Here is a 14,810-nt window from a genome sequence, read left to right on the forward strand (position 1 = left end):
TTCTTCTTCTTCTTCTTCTTCTTCTTCTTTTTAAATAGTTTTTCATGAGTCCCTTATTTGTCCTGAGCAGTTAAACTGTCCACTATTCCTCAAAAAAACTTTCCAGGTCTCACAAACTCTTTGGGTAAATTGTACTAAATGTAATAATTTTGTCTTCTGGGAAACATCTAGGTTTCTTCTGAAGCTTCTGACATAATTTAGCTATTGTTTTGTCTTGTGGACATATTTTATGCAAAATATCTTACTCAGGACAGTACTAAAAATAGCATGCATTTTGTGTGATCCCTTTTACAAAACATTAAAGTGTTTTTTAAAGAAACAAAATGGACCCTTTGAAAATCAGCTCGAAAATTTAATTTTTAACTAATTGATGTATTGGTTAATCAGCTTAATAAACAATTTAATTGGCTGGTTAGTTTAAATTTAATGTTTTCTCTCATATTTCTGTGACTAAAACATTAAAATATTCTTCTAGAGACCAGTAACAAGACACAGCTTTTGAAGTTGTTATGGAAAACTGCATACCTTTAAAGTAATTTACTAACAAATTAGAATTTCATTCAATAAGGGGGGGGGGGGGGGGGGGGGGTTGTGTGGGGGGAAGGTCATTTTTAGACTTCTGTTTTATTATTATCTCACCTAAATGTGTGTTCCAGTCTAGTTTGAAACAATTTTATATACATATTCATTATATTTTGGTATTTTGTGTGCAGGATTCAAGAAATGATCTGGAAAGCACAGTGCATGTAGGGGGTGTGGCCTCAATAGCCTTGCAGTAAGCAGTGTGCTGTGTGCATGTGATTGAGCAATGTGTAGGTTAGAAATTAAACTGAAATTGCATTAAATTAGGTTGTTTTAACCAATATTATGCGGCAAGATTTTTTCTCAACTTCATTTAAGTCCCCAGTTCCTGCGGTTTTGCAAATTTCCAGTTTATTCCTGTTAATTCCTGTTAATTCCCATTTATTCCCATTAATTCCCATTTATTCCCGTTAATTCCCATGGAACGTTTCCAGTCTTGAAAAGTCCCTGAATTTTGCAACCCTAACAAAGACACACACCATGAGGTTGATACAGAAGAGTGTATTTATTTTAAATGAATTTATTTACTGGTTTAAAACTTTATAGCTGCACTTTTATGGTGTCATACTTCTGTGTGAAAACAACGAACATTAAAATTAATCAGCCTACTGCATAACCACTGGATTATGGAATGATATTGATTTTTAATATTTTTCGTTTATTAATATACTTATTAATATTATGAATAATAATAATCACTATCACATTATGTTTACAAGATTTCTGATTTATATTTAAGTGAGCGTTATAAGTGTTTGTCTTTATATCTTTCAAAGACCTTGGTGCACCCGTTGCTCTTGTTTTGTTAACTGTACAAAACGTTCCGATGGGAAACAGTTAATCGTTTTATCCTTTCACGTGTACTTTGCAGACGGTCCCTAATTGGCCTAAACGCTAGCTGCAAGAGCATTTTAATGCGTTGCAACATATCGTGGAGGATTAAAACAAATAAACTGCGATGTGTGTTCAGTTCTACCTTCTAATGCTTTTCAGATAAGCCATGTTTTATACAATTATACTCATTATACTCATGCACTAAGAATTTATTGAAGGTTTGCGCGGCTGAATATCTGTCTAATATCCAACGTCAAACATCGAACCAACTTTATATCAGTATTGGAGATGGAGTCTGAGAAAAAGGACACCGATGAGGTTTTGAAGGAACAGGTAATGTTTCAGAGTGTGGCAGTTGCTGTCCTGCTGATAGCTCAGTTTTTAATTTTTAGTTTTATTGTCTTGCGCTGTTTTAAGTTTGAATACATTTGTTTATTTTGAGGGTCAGTGCTGTTTATCAGTGTGTCTATGTCCACACCAGTCTTATAGGTTATTCAAAAATATTATTAATACATATTCACAAAAGTACGACTAGGTTTGGATTAAAATCTGAGGTAGAAAACTAAAAAAAAAACTTTATTGTTCAGAGTTGTGACATTTTTCTTGCAGAATGTACTTCTTCGAATCCGCAATCTTCGATCTGTCAGTGCCGCTCTGGAATCCATTGAGAAGACATACATGCATACGAAGCAGTCTCATCCCATTATATACTCTGTGTGTGGCATGTATGAGAAAGGTGTGCGTAAGGCTGGCAGCTTGGCCATGTGGAGCATTCAACCTGCCCTCCATGTACTCGAGCCCCAGCGTAAGTGAAATCTTCTCTATTATTTATACAGTGTAGTAATAATAATAATAATCATTTAATGATGATAATCATGTAAAGTAGATTCTTTTAGTACCTAGGCCTTTTTTATTTATTAAAAATTTGAAACCTTATTGTCCTGAAATCTGACTTATTAGAGAAGTTTTATAGGTACATTACAATTTTGTCAAATTTAACTACACTGCTTTCACTCTTTTTTTTCTTTTCCTTTTTTGTTTAGCAATGACTAGTTTGTGGAAGCTCATGTTATGGTAAATCATAAATTATGAGATTCTAAATATATACATAAATACATAATATAATTACGTAAAGTAGTAAATATTACATAAAAAGTTTGTCAGGGAACAAGCTGTATCTGGTATAAAGTCTTTAATGCAGAGTTTGAATTTTTATATCATGATTATGAATTTTACGTCAAATTCGATTGATCTCATAATTACAGTTTGAGGTAGTATCTCAAATTTTTACATTTTATGTCATAATTATGATTTACCAACAACTTTATTATTATAGGCTAGTGCAAATAAAAGGATTAGCAAGTAAAATGACCAGTTTTTAGAGAATGTCTCTATTTTTGGGACAATCAGTAAGCAAATGAGTTTAAATTGATGTGAAGGAATGGAGACTGCAGTTTAGTTCCTACACTCTCAGAAATAAAGGTACAAAAGCTGTCATTGGGGCGGTCCCTTTCCAAAAGGTACATGTTTGTACCTAAAGGGTCCATTTTGGTACCTTAAAGGTACATATTAGTACTTAAAATGTACATATTAGAACCTAATGGAACAAAATTGTACCTTTTGAAAAGGTACCACCCCAGTGACAGCTTTTGTACCTATATTTCTGAGAGTTTGGCAATAAATCAGTCCGTAGAATATAGGCAGAACAAATAAAATGAGAAGCCTAATATCTTATTTTTGCATTACAATCAAGTCTGTTTTAGTGAGACTCTGCAAAAGAAGTAATCTGGTGAGAAGTTAATGAGCTGTTTTGGTCTGCAATAGTGTTGGGCGATATGGTCATGATTTAAATCGTCATATCGCCAGCCTGTGAGATCGCCGATTCACGATATTATCGTGCGTGCGTGCGTGCGTGCATGCGTGTGTGGCGGCAAGAGAGAGACTCTCTGTACTTATCATAGGGTATTTCATAATAGGGCGCGTGTGAGAGAGCCTATGAAAGCACCAATAATCGAAATAATATACTTTCAAACATGCTACTGATAAACTAATGTTAAATATAAAAAATATTTAAAACAGCTATTTCATATATATTCAGATACAACAGTCATATATCGCTATTGCCACATCAGAGCAAAGTTATCAGCGTGCAGTCAACGGTGAAAATCAAAAGTAGATTTATTTTAAAGACCAACAGTTTAACACTAAATATAGGACATAAACGAACATGTTAAATATAAAAGTATTTAAAACAGGTGAGTTCATATATTTGCAGTAAAGTTCAATTGAACAGATACATCAGTCATCAGCCCGACGCACCATCACAGAAACAAGACGATGTACATTATTTTTCTAATAATTCAAAGGCCCGAAGTCAATTATTCCGCTTATACTATGGTTACCACACCTCAAGACATCGATCAGATTATATATTTAAAGGGATTCGTCAGGTTTTTGTATTTAAATCGCTGTTGAGTAGGATTATTTCTTCCGCATCTCATCCAACGCCTCGTTGATAGCATTCTATAGCAGTTATTAATGAAGTTATTAGAAAGAGAGTGAGAGAGACAGAGACACAGAGAAAGAGAAAGAAAGAGAGAGAGAGAGAGAGAGAGCACTTGTGTGAATTAGGCTACCTCTGTGCATCCCTCAACAGTGTTCTGTAGCAGCGTCTCTAAACAGCGCTGTTATTACCTCGCTTGTGAGAAATGTCATGTGTATTTACTTTCAGAAAATCGTCTGTCATGTTGTTTTTGTTAGTCCTGTAATTTCCGTTATTACAGTTTTACTATGCGAAGTGATATGGAACTGTAATACGGTCAAGAGAGCTTCCTGGAACTACGTTCGCCATGCGTTTCCCAGAAAATAATTGCACATCTCAGAACGTTCGTCAGCCAATCAGATTCAAGCATTCAATTGATATATAGTAGTATAAGTAGTATAATTGATATTAATATATAACCCTAAAAGATCATTTAACTCAAAAAAAAGGAAAAAAAGTAGTGCTATTCAGTTAAATCTTCTTCTGCAAATGCTTTTCTTGTCTCAAAATCTGAGGATTCTGAATGACCAACCCCCCCCCCAACAAAAGAAGGGGGAGAAAAAAAAGTGTATGTTTTTGTCCTCCTGTGTATTTTGTACAAATATAATTGTAACATAATTTCAAATACAAGTTGAGTAATGCAGTTATTTTCATTCTATGGCAATGGAGGACCCAGATGCAGAATGAACGGGAGAACAGAGTTTATAAAAGGGTTCATATGATGCTGCTAAAAAGAACATTATTTTATGTATTTGGTGTAATACAATGTGTTTATGCGGTTTAAGGTTCAAAAAACACATTATTTTCCATATAATGTACATTATAGTTTCTCCTCTATGCCCCGCCTTCTGAAATGTGTCGATTTTTACAAGGCTCATCGGTCTGAAAAGCGAGGTGTGCTCTGATTGGCCAGCTATCCAGTGTGTTGTGATTGGCCGAATGCCTCAAGCGTGTGATGGAAATGTTACGCCCCTTAAGATACTATGCCGTCCCCCAGGCCAGCAGCACAAGACTCAGTCCAGCTGCTCTGCTCGTGATCATCCCATCATCGGTTCTCTTTTAGCAGTTCAATCAATGTATTGTTAGGAGTAACTGAATAACTCAGGATATTGGTTTATTTCGCGTCAGAGGGAGTGTAAGGCACGTTTATAAACCAAATAACTTAAGTAATTTGTGGATTAGTGCCTACTGGAGACGCGAACCATTTCAAATGATTCAGTTTGATTTGGTGAACTGGTTCGACCGGTTCACAAAGAAGATCCGGTTAAATAGAAAGATTTGTTCGCGATTCGGACATCACTAGACGAGGCAAAACAAATAAAACCCATTACAAAGGAGGCATTTGTTGCATCCAGTGGGGACATAATTACTGATTATAATGACTTATACTGTCTTTTTATGCGTTGCGTGTCACGATGCATAAACATAAAACCATGTCTGCAAACAACAAGCCTACTCTACTGCTCAAAACTCGCGTTTGAATCTTCATTGGCAAAAACTTACCTACCGGCTGTGAGTCAGAAGCGCCAGACTGTCCTTGCAAAGTTTGAACTGCCCAACTTTATAGAAACAGCCGTTGTGTTAACAGACACATTACAGGCTACTGGTTCAGCAAACAGTCCTCATCCTCCATAAAATGCACAGCACACATCTGAATTTTTGGGTTGAACTGTTATGGAACAGTGTTGAAATACAACTTAGCCACTGATTTCTAGTCATGTCCTCTTTTGGAAGGCCAAACAAAGTTTCACTTCAACAAAACACACAGCGACTCCACAACATGGCACCTGTGGCAACAGAGAGAATATCGCCTTCTTTCTTTGCGTGAACATTTGGGCGGCATTATGCAAATCTTCCCATATATAGTGACGTAGAGATGTGGGGGCGTGTTAGAACGAGCTGTTTCAGGGGGCGTGGATGAGTCTCAACTATCTCTTTGGATTTGAGACTTTAGTCTTTGCAGCTTCACAGATCTTCTATATGCACCAAGAGCTTGTAACACTCCAAAGAGAAGGGAAAATTGAAATCGCATCATATGACCCCTTTAACAAGAATGAGAACACAAACAGATGAGGCAGGAAGATAGTCCACACAATAGGGCAGGGCACACGACAGGAAAACAGGCTGGTCAGGGAGGGGGGTAGCTCCAGACTCAGTGGCAAAAGGAGACTTGGTAGCAACTCAAGGAACCACAGGCTTGGCCTTGGGGATGGTAACTCTTGAAGCACCAAAATGTCTGTCAGGTCAGAAGAATCAGTGACCAGGGAGGACTCAGGAAGCAGGGCAGGAACCAACACAACAGACACACACAAAGACAAGACAACAGGAGAGACAAGGGATAGACAGATCAAAAGTAAAAACTTTTGAAACTATGCCTAGGGAGAAAAGAAATAAAACAGAAAAGGAAAAACAAAAGTAATACAATAAATACTAGAAATAATAAACTGGCACTTATGAAAAGAAAAGGATAACAATAGGAAAAAGCTAGGAATAAATAAAGAACTACAAACAAAATAAAGACAAGACAGCAACCTTGCTGAAAACTACAAAGAAAATAAAAGGGAAAAAAATCAAAAGAATCAAGAACTACAATAAAAAACTAAACCACAAAGACTGGAACTAGACTATAGACTAAACACGGGAACAAATAAAAACTAGAATAACAAGAGGGAAACTAGACTAGATGCAATATACTGAATAACGAGTTCTAACAAGACTAAAGACACAAGCAAGGAGAAGGCACACACAAAACGAACCAGCAAAGACCAGTGGGAAATGAACACAATATAAAGAGAGCAGAGCACATGAGGATCAGGTGAACACAACTGACAAACAAGGACTAAACAAGGGGACACAGTGATTGAAAATGAGGAGGCAGGACAAGAGGGGCACATGGCCAACACAAACAAAGACACAGCCATGAGCTCAGGCACAAATTAAACAAAGACAGGACAGCCAAGACTGTCCTGACAGGCATAGCCAGGATTATAGTCTGGCATTGCAAAACTGAACTCTGGTCTCACCGTGCTTGTGATTAGGAAATTCATGCTTGTATTCAACAAGGATTAAAAATAACAAGAAATGTTTCTTGAGCATCAAATCAGCATATAAAAATGTTTACTGAAGAATAATGTGACAGTGAAGACTGGAATAATGGCTGCTGAAAATTCAGCTTTGCATCACAGGAAAACTGGAAGGTTTAAAATTAGGGCTGTCAAATCGATTAAACACGATTAATTGCATCCAAAATAAAAGTTTGTGTTTGAATAATTTATTTGTGTACTGTGTCTATGTATATAAGCAATATCACACTCGTAGATGTGTATCACACTCGTAGATGTGTATCACACTCGTAGATGGCCTGCGGCCTCGTGCCTATGGCCGAATCACAGCCATGCCGACATACAGCCATATCTCACGTCTACGAGTGTGATATTGCGTTTATACAGCAGTTCGACGGCACGAGTGTGTAAATACATAAAAAAATAACAACGGAGTGTCTTTAAAAAAAACCTCTTTTGTGCAGAACTATTTTCACGGATTCAAATCTCAGTATGACAGTTGAACAGCTGAGCCCAAGCCTCCGTTACTAATTCTAAAACGTCACTTTAGCTAGTAACTAAGGAATGTTGAGTTGCTTCGTTAAAAGCTTACTGTATTACTGTATTAAAAGCAGTGTATTATGTATAGTAGATATTGTGAGAGGAAGATTGACTGAGTGAGTGTGATTACCTGCATCGGATACAGCATTCTTTCTTAAGATCAGTCTCATATCACAATAAACATTAGTTTAAATATCTGCTGAGGAAAGCGTTATCTTTGAAGTAACATTAATATCCAGCGTAGAGAACTTTATTGATTATAATGTATCTTTGTGAGATCGCGTTGAAAGATGAGTGATATATATACAGTGCCATCCACAATTATTGGCACCCCTGTTTAAGATGTGGTCGTGGACTTCTAAAAATTCTCCTTTTATTTTAAACAACATAGAACCCAAATGCAAAAAAAGAGAAAAATCCAACCTTTTATTTAAGTACATTACTTTGGTGGTAAAAAAAAAAAATCACACATTTAGAAAAAAAAAACTTGAAATCATGTGTCCCACAATTATTGGCACCCCTGATGTTAATACTTTGTACAACCCCCTTTTGCCAACAAGACAGCGCTTAATCTCCTCCTATAACATTTCACAAGATTGGAGAACACAGAGAGAGGGATCTTTGACCATTCTTCTTTGCACAATCTTTCTAGATCATCCAGTGTCCTGGGTCCTCTCTTATGCACTCTCTTCTTTATCTCGCCCCACAGGTTTTCGATTGGGTTGAGGTCTGGGGACTGAGATGGCCATGGGAGGACCTTGAGTTTGTGACTGCTGAACCATTTTTGTGTAGATTTTGCCACATGTTTTGGATCATTATCCTGCTGAAAGACCCAATGACGACCCATCTTCAGCTTTCTGGCAGAGGCCATCAGGTTTTTATTTAAAATGTCCTGGTAGTTCAAAGCGTTCATAATGCCATGTACCCTAACAAGGTTCCCAGGGCCTTTGGAAGAGAAACAGGCCCACAGCATCACAGATCCTCCACCATACTTCACGGTGGGCATGAGGTGCTTTTCGGCATACTCATCTTTTGTTTTACGCCAGACCCACTTAGAGTTTTTGTTGCCAAAAAGCTCAATCTTAGTCTCATTTGACCAAAGCACACGATCCCAGTTGAAGTCCCAGTGTCGCTTAGCAAACTCCAGACGTTTACGTTTGTGAGTGTTAGTGAGAAAAGGCTTTTTCCTTGCATGCCTCCCAAACAGCTTGTTGGCATGTAGAAAGCGTCTGATGGTTGTTTTGGAGACTTTGTGACCCCAAGATGCCACTCTTTGATGCAATTCTGTGACAGTGTGCTTAGGACTTTTTTTTACTTCTCTTACCATCCTCCTCACTGTGCGTTGTGGCAAGATAAACTTGGGACCTCTTCCAGCCTTGTTTGTCACTGTTCCAGTTGTTTTAAACTTCTTAATGATTCGTCTGACTGTAGATACGGGCAAGTTAAGGCGAGTGGCTATTTTCTTGTAGCCATTGCCTGACTTATGAAGGTCGACACACATCTGCCTTACTTGAATGGTGTGTTCTCTTGTCTTTGCCATGTTGACAAATAGGTAAGAGAATTAGGCCTCTGTGTCACGTCATATTTATACCCCAGGTCATGAATTACTAATTAAAAGTTCCTAGATACCCTGACCAACTTTAGCAACTACAGAAAAATACATAAAGAAAAAAATCAATAAAATTTTTCAGCGGAATTGTTAGGGGTGCCAATAATTGTGGGACACATGATTTCAAGTTTTTTTTTTTCTAAATGTGTGATTTTTTTTTTTTTACCACCAAAGTAATGTACTTAAATAAAAGGCTGGATTTTTCTCTTTTTTTGCATTTGGGTTCTATGTTGTTTAAAAAAAAAAAGGAGAATTTTTATAAGTCCACGACCACATCTTAAACAGGGGTGCCAATAATTGTGGAGGGCACTGTATATATTTTTTTGCATTTTGGTTTATATATATATATATATATATATATATATATATATATATATATAAAGAGAGAGAGAGAGAGATATTTAATATTTATAAAATGATACTGGATTTCAGTGTCCGCCATGACACTCGCTGTTAGAAGTACTGCAAGCGGAGTGACACGAATATAAACTGTGAAATGGCTGTTGGAGTTCTGATATCACTCTAATATCGCACTCTTATCAGCCAATCAGATTCGAAAACTAGAAAGAACTGTTGTATAAATGCATATATTTCATATATAAATGTACACACACATATTATGTAAATACAAAGTTTTATTTTGGATGCGATACCATGATTAATCGATTTGACAGCCGATTAATCTTTTTTTAAATAAAGTTATTTTAAATTGTGTAAAAAAAAAAAAAAAAAAAAAATCTGAACAAATAAAAGCATACTTGGTGAGTGTAAGAGTCTTCCTTCAAAACCATTTAAAAAATTAACTTCTCCAAACTTCTGAATGGAAGTGTACATAATGTATGCAGTATTTCATCCACATAGATTATTTCTATAATGAACATTAACAAGACATTTACAAGGCAATAAAAACATTCCAGATCAGTTCAGCAGTAATTTCAGATATTAAAGGTCAGCCTCATGAACTCTAGAAGAGTTAGTAAGGCTTAGCATTAGCTGGGGAAACATTTTGAAAGAAATTGTTAATGTGTTGCCAAATTAATCAGCATATGCTTGCATTAATGAGAAATAATATATTTTGACGTTTAACCAAGTTATAAAACATTAACACTCTGCATTTGTATGAAAATTGTATTATTTGTAGTTGTAGCAGCCAACTCATTGGCCTGCAGAGGACTGGACCACCTGGAGGAGAAGGTACCAGCCTTGCAGTATCCACCTGAAGAGGTAATGTGCTTCAAATATCTAAAACTGGTTTCTTAATACTGCTCTGTAAGTTGTTAATTGTATTTGTTTTAACCGTGGGCACACATTTAGCTAAGATGCATATACAAGTATAGTAAAATGTCTTTATTTTAAACATGTCCTTCTTCTGCTTCCTCCTCAACAGCTAACAGCAAGCATCAAGGAGCTGGTGTCATCAACTTTGGAAACTGCTAAGGATAGTGTTGGCAGTCCAATCAAACAGACCTCTAATGTTGTAATGGACACGGTATCTACTGGGTACCAGCAGAGTAAGAATGCCTTAAATGACGGCATACATTATGTCCTTAACAGCAAGCTTGTCTGCCTGGCTGAGCAGAGAGCTGACAGGGCTCTTAGTCTGTTGGAAAACCTGGTCGACATTGTCCTTCCAGTATCTTCAACTGAGACAGGTATTCTGATATTCTTATATGCTTAATGTAGTCCTACAGTATATAGCTGTATGTTTTTAGTGAACGTTCCTTAGTTTCTTCATTTGTATTCCTTGGGAGAAAATCTTATCAAATAAATATCAAATAAATTCAGTGTGGCCCCAGCAAAATGCATGTGCTTTTAAGGCTGGACACTAGATGTCGCTGAAACTTCATTGTTAAAGAGATGATGAAGTCCTGAAACGTGATGGGTTCATAACTATTTTGTTAAATTTGACTACAGCATCTGAGTTTAGCTTCACCTTGCCCCAGTATGCTTGCCTGGAAGTTTTTAAAGTTGCCTGAAGACATTGATTATTTGTTTTAGGGTTGGAGCTAAGCTTTGCAGGACAGTGGCCATGCAGGAGCAAGACTGGACTCCGCTGAGTTAGACCGTCCATTTTGCATATGTATCTGTTAAATGTAAACACTGTCTTTGCAAACTGTTTTGTAACAACAGATGTATTATAATGTTTTATTCTGTTGTGGTCTGTATTGCTGTGGTTCAAGTCTTAGACCCATGGATAAAGTTAATAGAGAGCCCTAGATTGAATAAGTGTTGATCTAGTTTAGTGACTCATTGCCTGGAAGAACTGTAGTAGCCTTGTTCCCACTTTTCTGTCTGTTTATTATAATATTTCATCTTTAAGTGTCCACTGTGCATCTGCTTCTCTACAGAGATGTGTCCGGAGGCACGTATTCACAGTCATGGCTACAAATTGCATCATCTGTTAACAGGATGTTTTAAAGAGAGTGTTTCATCACATCATTATTTAGTATCTATTTATGTAAGACATTTACTTATCTTTTGGAACAGAACTATTCAGGCTTTGAACTTTGGCTTTGGCTTGAATTGATCCCTAGTGCTTCGCTCTCAGCGCTTGATGTCTAAAAAAAGGCAGGGTTATTAAATAAAACTAAAACTTTTAAAAACATTAAACAAAGTAGATACAGTTGCTGAATGGGTGGGTTTAACTAATATGGAAGCCCATTTCCAACACACAAGAAAAAAAAATCAAGCTTTGGTAAATAATAATTACGACATAAAAAGTCTACATCACCTTAAAGGAATAGTTCATCAAAAAATGAGAACTTGCTGAAAATTTACAAGATCTAGATGAGTTTGTTTCTTAATCTGAGTATATTTAGAGAAATTTAGCATTACACCACTTGCTCAACAATGGATCCTCTGCAGTGAATGGGTGCCGTCAGAATGAGAGTCCAACCAGCTGATAAAAATATCACAATAATCCACACAACTCCAGTCCATCAGTTAACACCTTGTGAAGTAAAAAGCGGCATGTTTGTAAGAAACAAATCCATCCTTAAGGTGTTTTAACTTTAAACCATTGCTTCTGGTCATAATGCTTTCTATAGTAAATAAAAAGTCCATCCCCTGTGGTCCTTTCACATCAAAATCCGCTGACAATGGGTTGAAGTTAAAACCATCTTACTGATGGATTTATTACTAACATGCAGATTGTGGATTACTTATATTTTTATGGATTATTGTGATGTTTTTTTATGAGCTGTTTGGAGACTCATGCTGATGGCACCCATTCACTGCAAATGATCCACTGGTGAGCAAGTGATGTAATGATACATTTCTCCAAATCTGCAATTTACAAAACTGACTTAGAGATCTTTTTGCTCAGAGGCAATTATTCCTTTGATTCCTTAGAAACGGAAGAGTAAAGTTTCCTGTGGACAGCTCTCTGTTTTATCCTTTGTTTATCCATGAGTGTGAAAGTGTGTCGAACTGGATTATTCCTTTCTCACGTGGCCATAAAAAAGCAGCACGCTGCTGGTTTTTTCTATCCCAATACAGTTAGAGCATTTTTTCATGCTTGTGTCTTTCTGTGGCCATGTTTAATGGTACATTCAGCAGAGAGAATCTGTTTAGTGTGTGTTTTGTCTGCCTTTGTAAATTGAATTGGATTGCATTTAATGTTGTATATTGAGCGAGAGGGCCTGAATGCCTCTGTAGCCCTGAGCTTAGTAGTCATGTGTGGCATTATTACATTGGGTTCTGTTTATACACAGAGAGGAAGTGCTTCCTGAGGAACTTCTCTTTTTAACCCTTATGTATAGAGATCATTTATAAATCTGCCCTGAAGATATAATGCTAAGAAACTCTCTTTCTTCATTTCCGCCATCTTTTTGTTTTTGTCATTTCCTAGCCTGAAGGAATACATTTCCTCCCACTATGTAGGAAACCAGTGCTATAGTTGGCACAGTAGTGGGCCATGTCACAGATGGGTATGTTGTCCCAGTGAAGTCTGCACAAACCATTTCATGTCATAGAAAAAAAAGATATATATTATTAAATGTAATTTTCAATTGTATATATTTATAAGTAAAATCAACATAAACAAATTGTATCATTTAATGCATCTTAGTGAATAAAAGTATTTCTTTCAAAAACATTCTGATCTTTCTAAGATTGTTTTAAAATAAAGGAATACTTTTAATACAATCAATACAATGATCAAAACTGACATTAAAGGCCTTTATATAGTTACAAAAGGTTTATTAAAAATAAATGCTGTTCTTTTTAGTCATAAGAGATTCCCCAAAAATGTACTACAGTTTCCACAAAAATATTTAACAGCGCATTATTTCATATTGATAATAAGGAATAAATAGCATTTTAAAATATATTGTACTAAAGTAGGTATTTTAAATTGTAATAATATTTCACAATATTACTGCTTTTACTGTATTTTTGATCAAATAATGCAGCCTTAGAGAGAAAAGGGAGACTTTTCAAAAACCTTTAAAAATCTTACTAACCCCAAATTTTTGAATCCTAGACACACATACAGTATATAGAGAACGATACAGTTTTTAAATGACTAAATATTAAGACAGTAAGTAAATATATTATATTAATACATTTTAATTGTCCTTTCAATATTCTGCCTGTTCATGCCATTGTTATCTTTTAATTCCACTGTTGTAATTTTTTTTTTTTTTCATTGCATAAAGTCATTTTAACCACTCTGTGACCCTTTCACAGTCATCTTTTTGTCACAGAGAGTGAGTGAATAAGATGAGTGTTTGGACCACTATAAGAGAGCATGAAAGCAGTTAAAAGTCCTCCCTTCCACTCTTTATGTCCTCACATAAAATGTCTATTTTGCAGAGGATGATGGGAGTATGGGAGAGCAGGAGCCTGATGTTGGAGCCTCTGCCCCAAAGCCCAGCTTCAGCAGGCTGGGAGCACTGGCTGGCACCACCTACAGACGAGCATTGGAGAAGACCGCTGCACAACTTCAGCGCTCCAAACGTCAAGGTCAGGGACTGGTCAAACAGATCCCTGGCATGAGTCCCCTGGTAAGTAGCAAACAGCATTTAAGTGTTAGTTTGTCCTTCCAAGAACAAAATGTGGCTTCAGCGTTGAGCACATGTTCTTTTTTGAAGTGTTAGGTTATGTAATTATGTTCAACTCTTCATAGAGCCCATTCAAAATTAAAGGAAAACGAAATGATTTTTAAATGTTAAACTATGTTCTTTTTTCATCTTAGATGAGTTGATACGTACCTCTCCAGTCTCAGTGAGTGCACTTAATCACTGTAGCGTGCCGTGCCACTATGATAGCATTTAGCTTAGCACCATACATTCCTTAGGATCCAAACAGGGATGAATTTAGAAGCTTCCAAACACTTCCATGTTTTCCCTATTTAACAATTTTTTTTTTTGAAATTATACTGACAAATAAGAAGCATGTCAACCTCTATAACAGTATAAAGCACATAGTTGACATAATGATGAGCATGTTCAAATAGTGACTACTGGCTGAAAGGCCATGTGACTAGTGTAATAAAACATTGCCAACAATTAAGTTTAAACTGAGATTGTAAAGAAAATGGTCTGTACAAAAGTCAATGCGTCAGTGTCATACTGCTATTGTCTTTCCTATGTTGCTAAATTAGTCTCTGATGTCCCACTAATATTTTGCAACAATTAAC

At 36.3% G+C, this 14,810-nt stretch overlaps 1 protein-coding gene across 2 annotated transcripts in view; it reads left to right on the plus strand.

Moving 5' to 3' along the window:
- Window positions 1-1,448: 1,448 nt before the first annotated feature.
- plin1 (perilipin 1) overlaps window positions 1,449-14,810 on the plus strand; it is a 31,401-nt gene continuing 18,039 nt past the window's right edge. For both annotated transcript variants that reach the window (XM_042743970.1, XM_042743971.1), the window contains exons 1-5: window positions 1,449-1,749; window positions 2,026-2,221; window positions 10,311-10,393; window positions 10,557-10,821; window positions 13,985-14,175. In XM_042743970.1, coding sequence (XP_042599904.1) covers window positions 1,705-1,749; window positions 2,026-2,221; window positions 10,311-10,393; window positions 10,557-10,821; window positions 13,985-14,175 — 780 coding nt within the window. In that variant the 5' untranslated portion in view covers window positions 1,449-1,704. The remainder of the gene's footprint in view (window positions 1,750-2,025; window positions 2,222-10,310; window positions 10,394-10,556; window positions 10,822-13,984; window positions 14,176-14,810) is intronic.

This window comes from Cyprinus carpio, chromosome B18 (genome assembly GCF_018340385.1).
Source record: "Cyprinus carpio isolate SPL01 chromosome B18, ASM1834038v1, whole genome shotgun sequence".
NCBI lineage: Eukaryota > Metazoa > Chordata > Actinopteri > Cypriniformes > Cyprinidae > Cyprinus > Cyprinus carpio.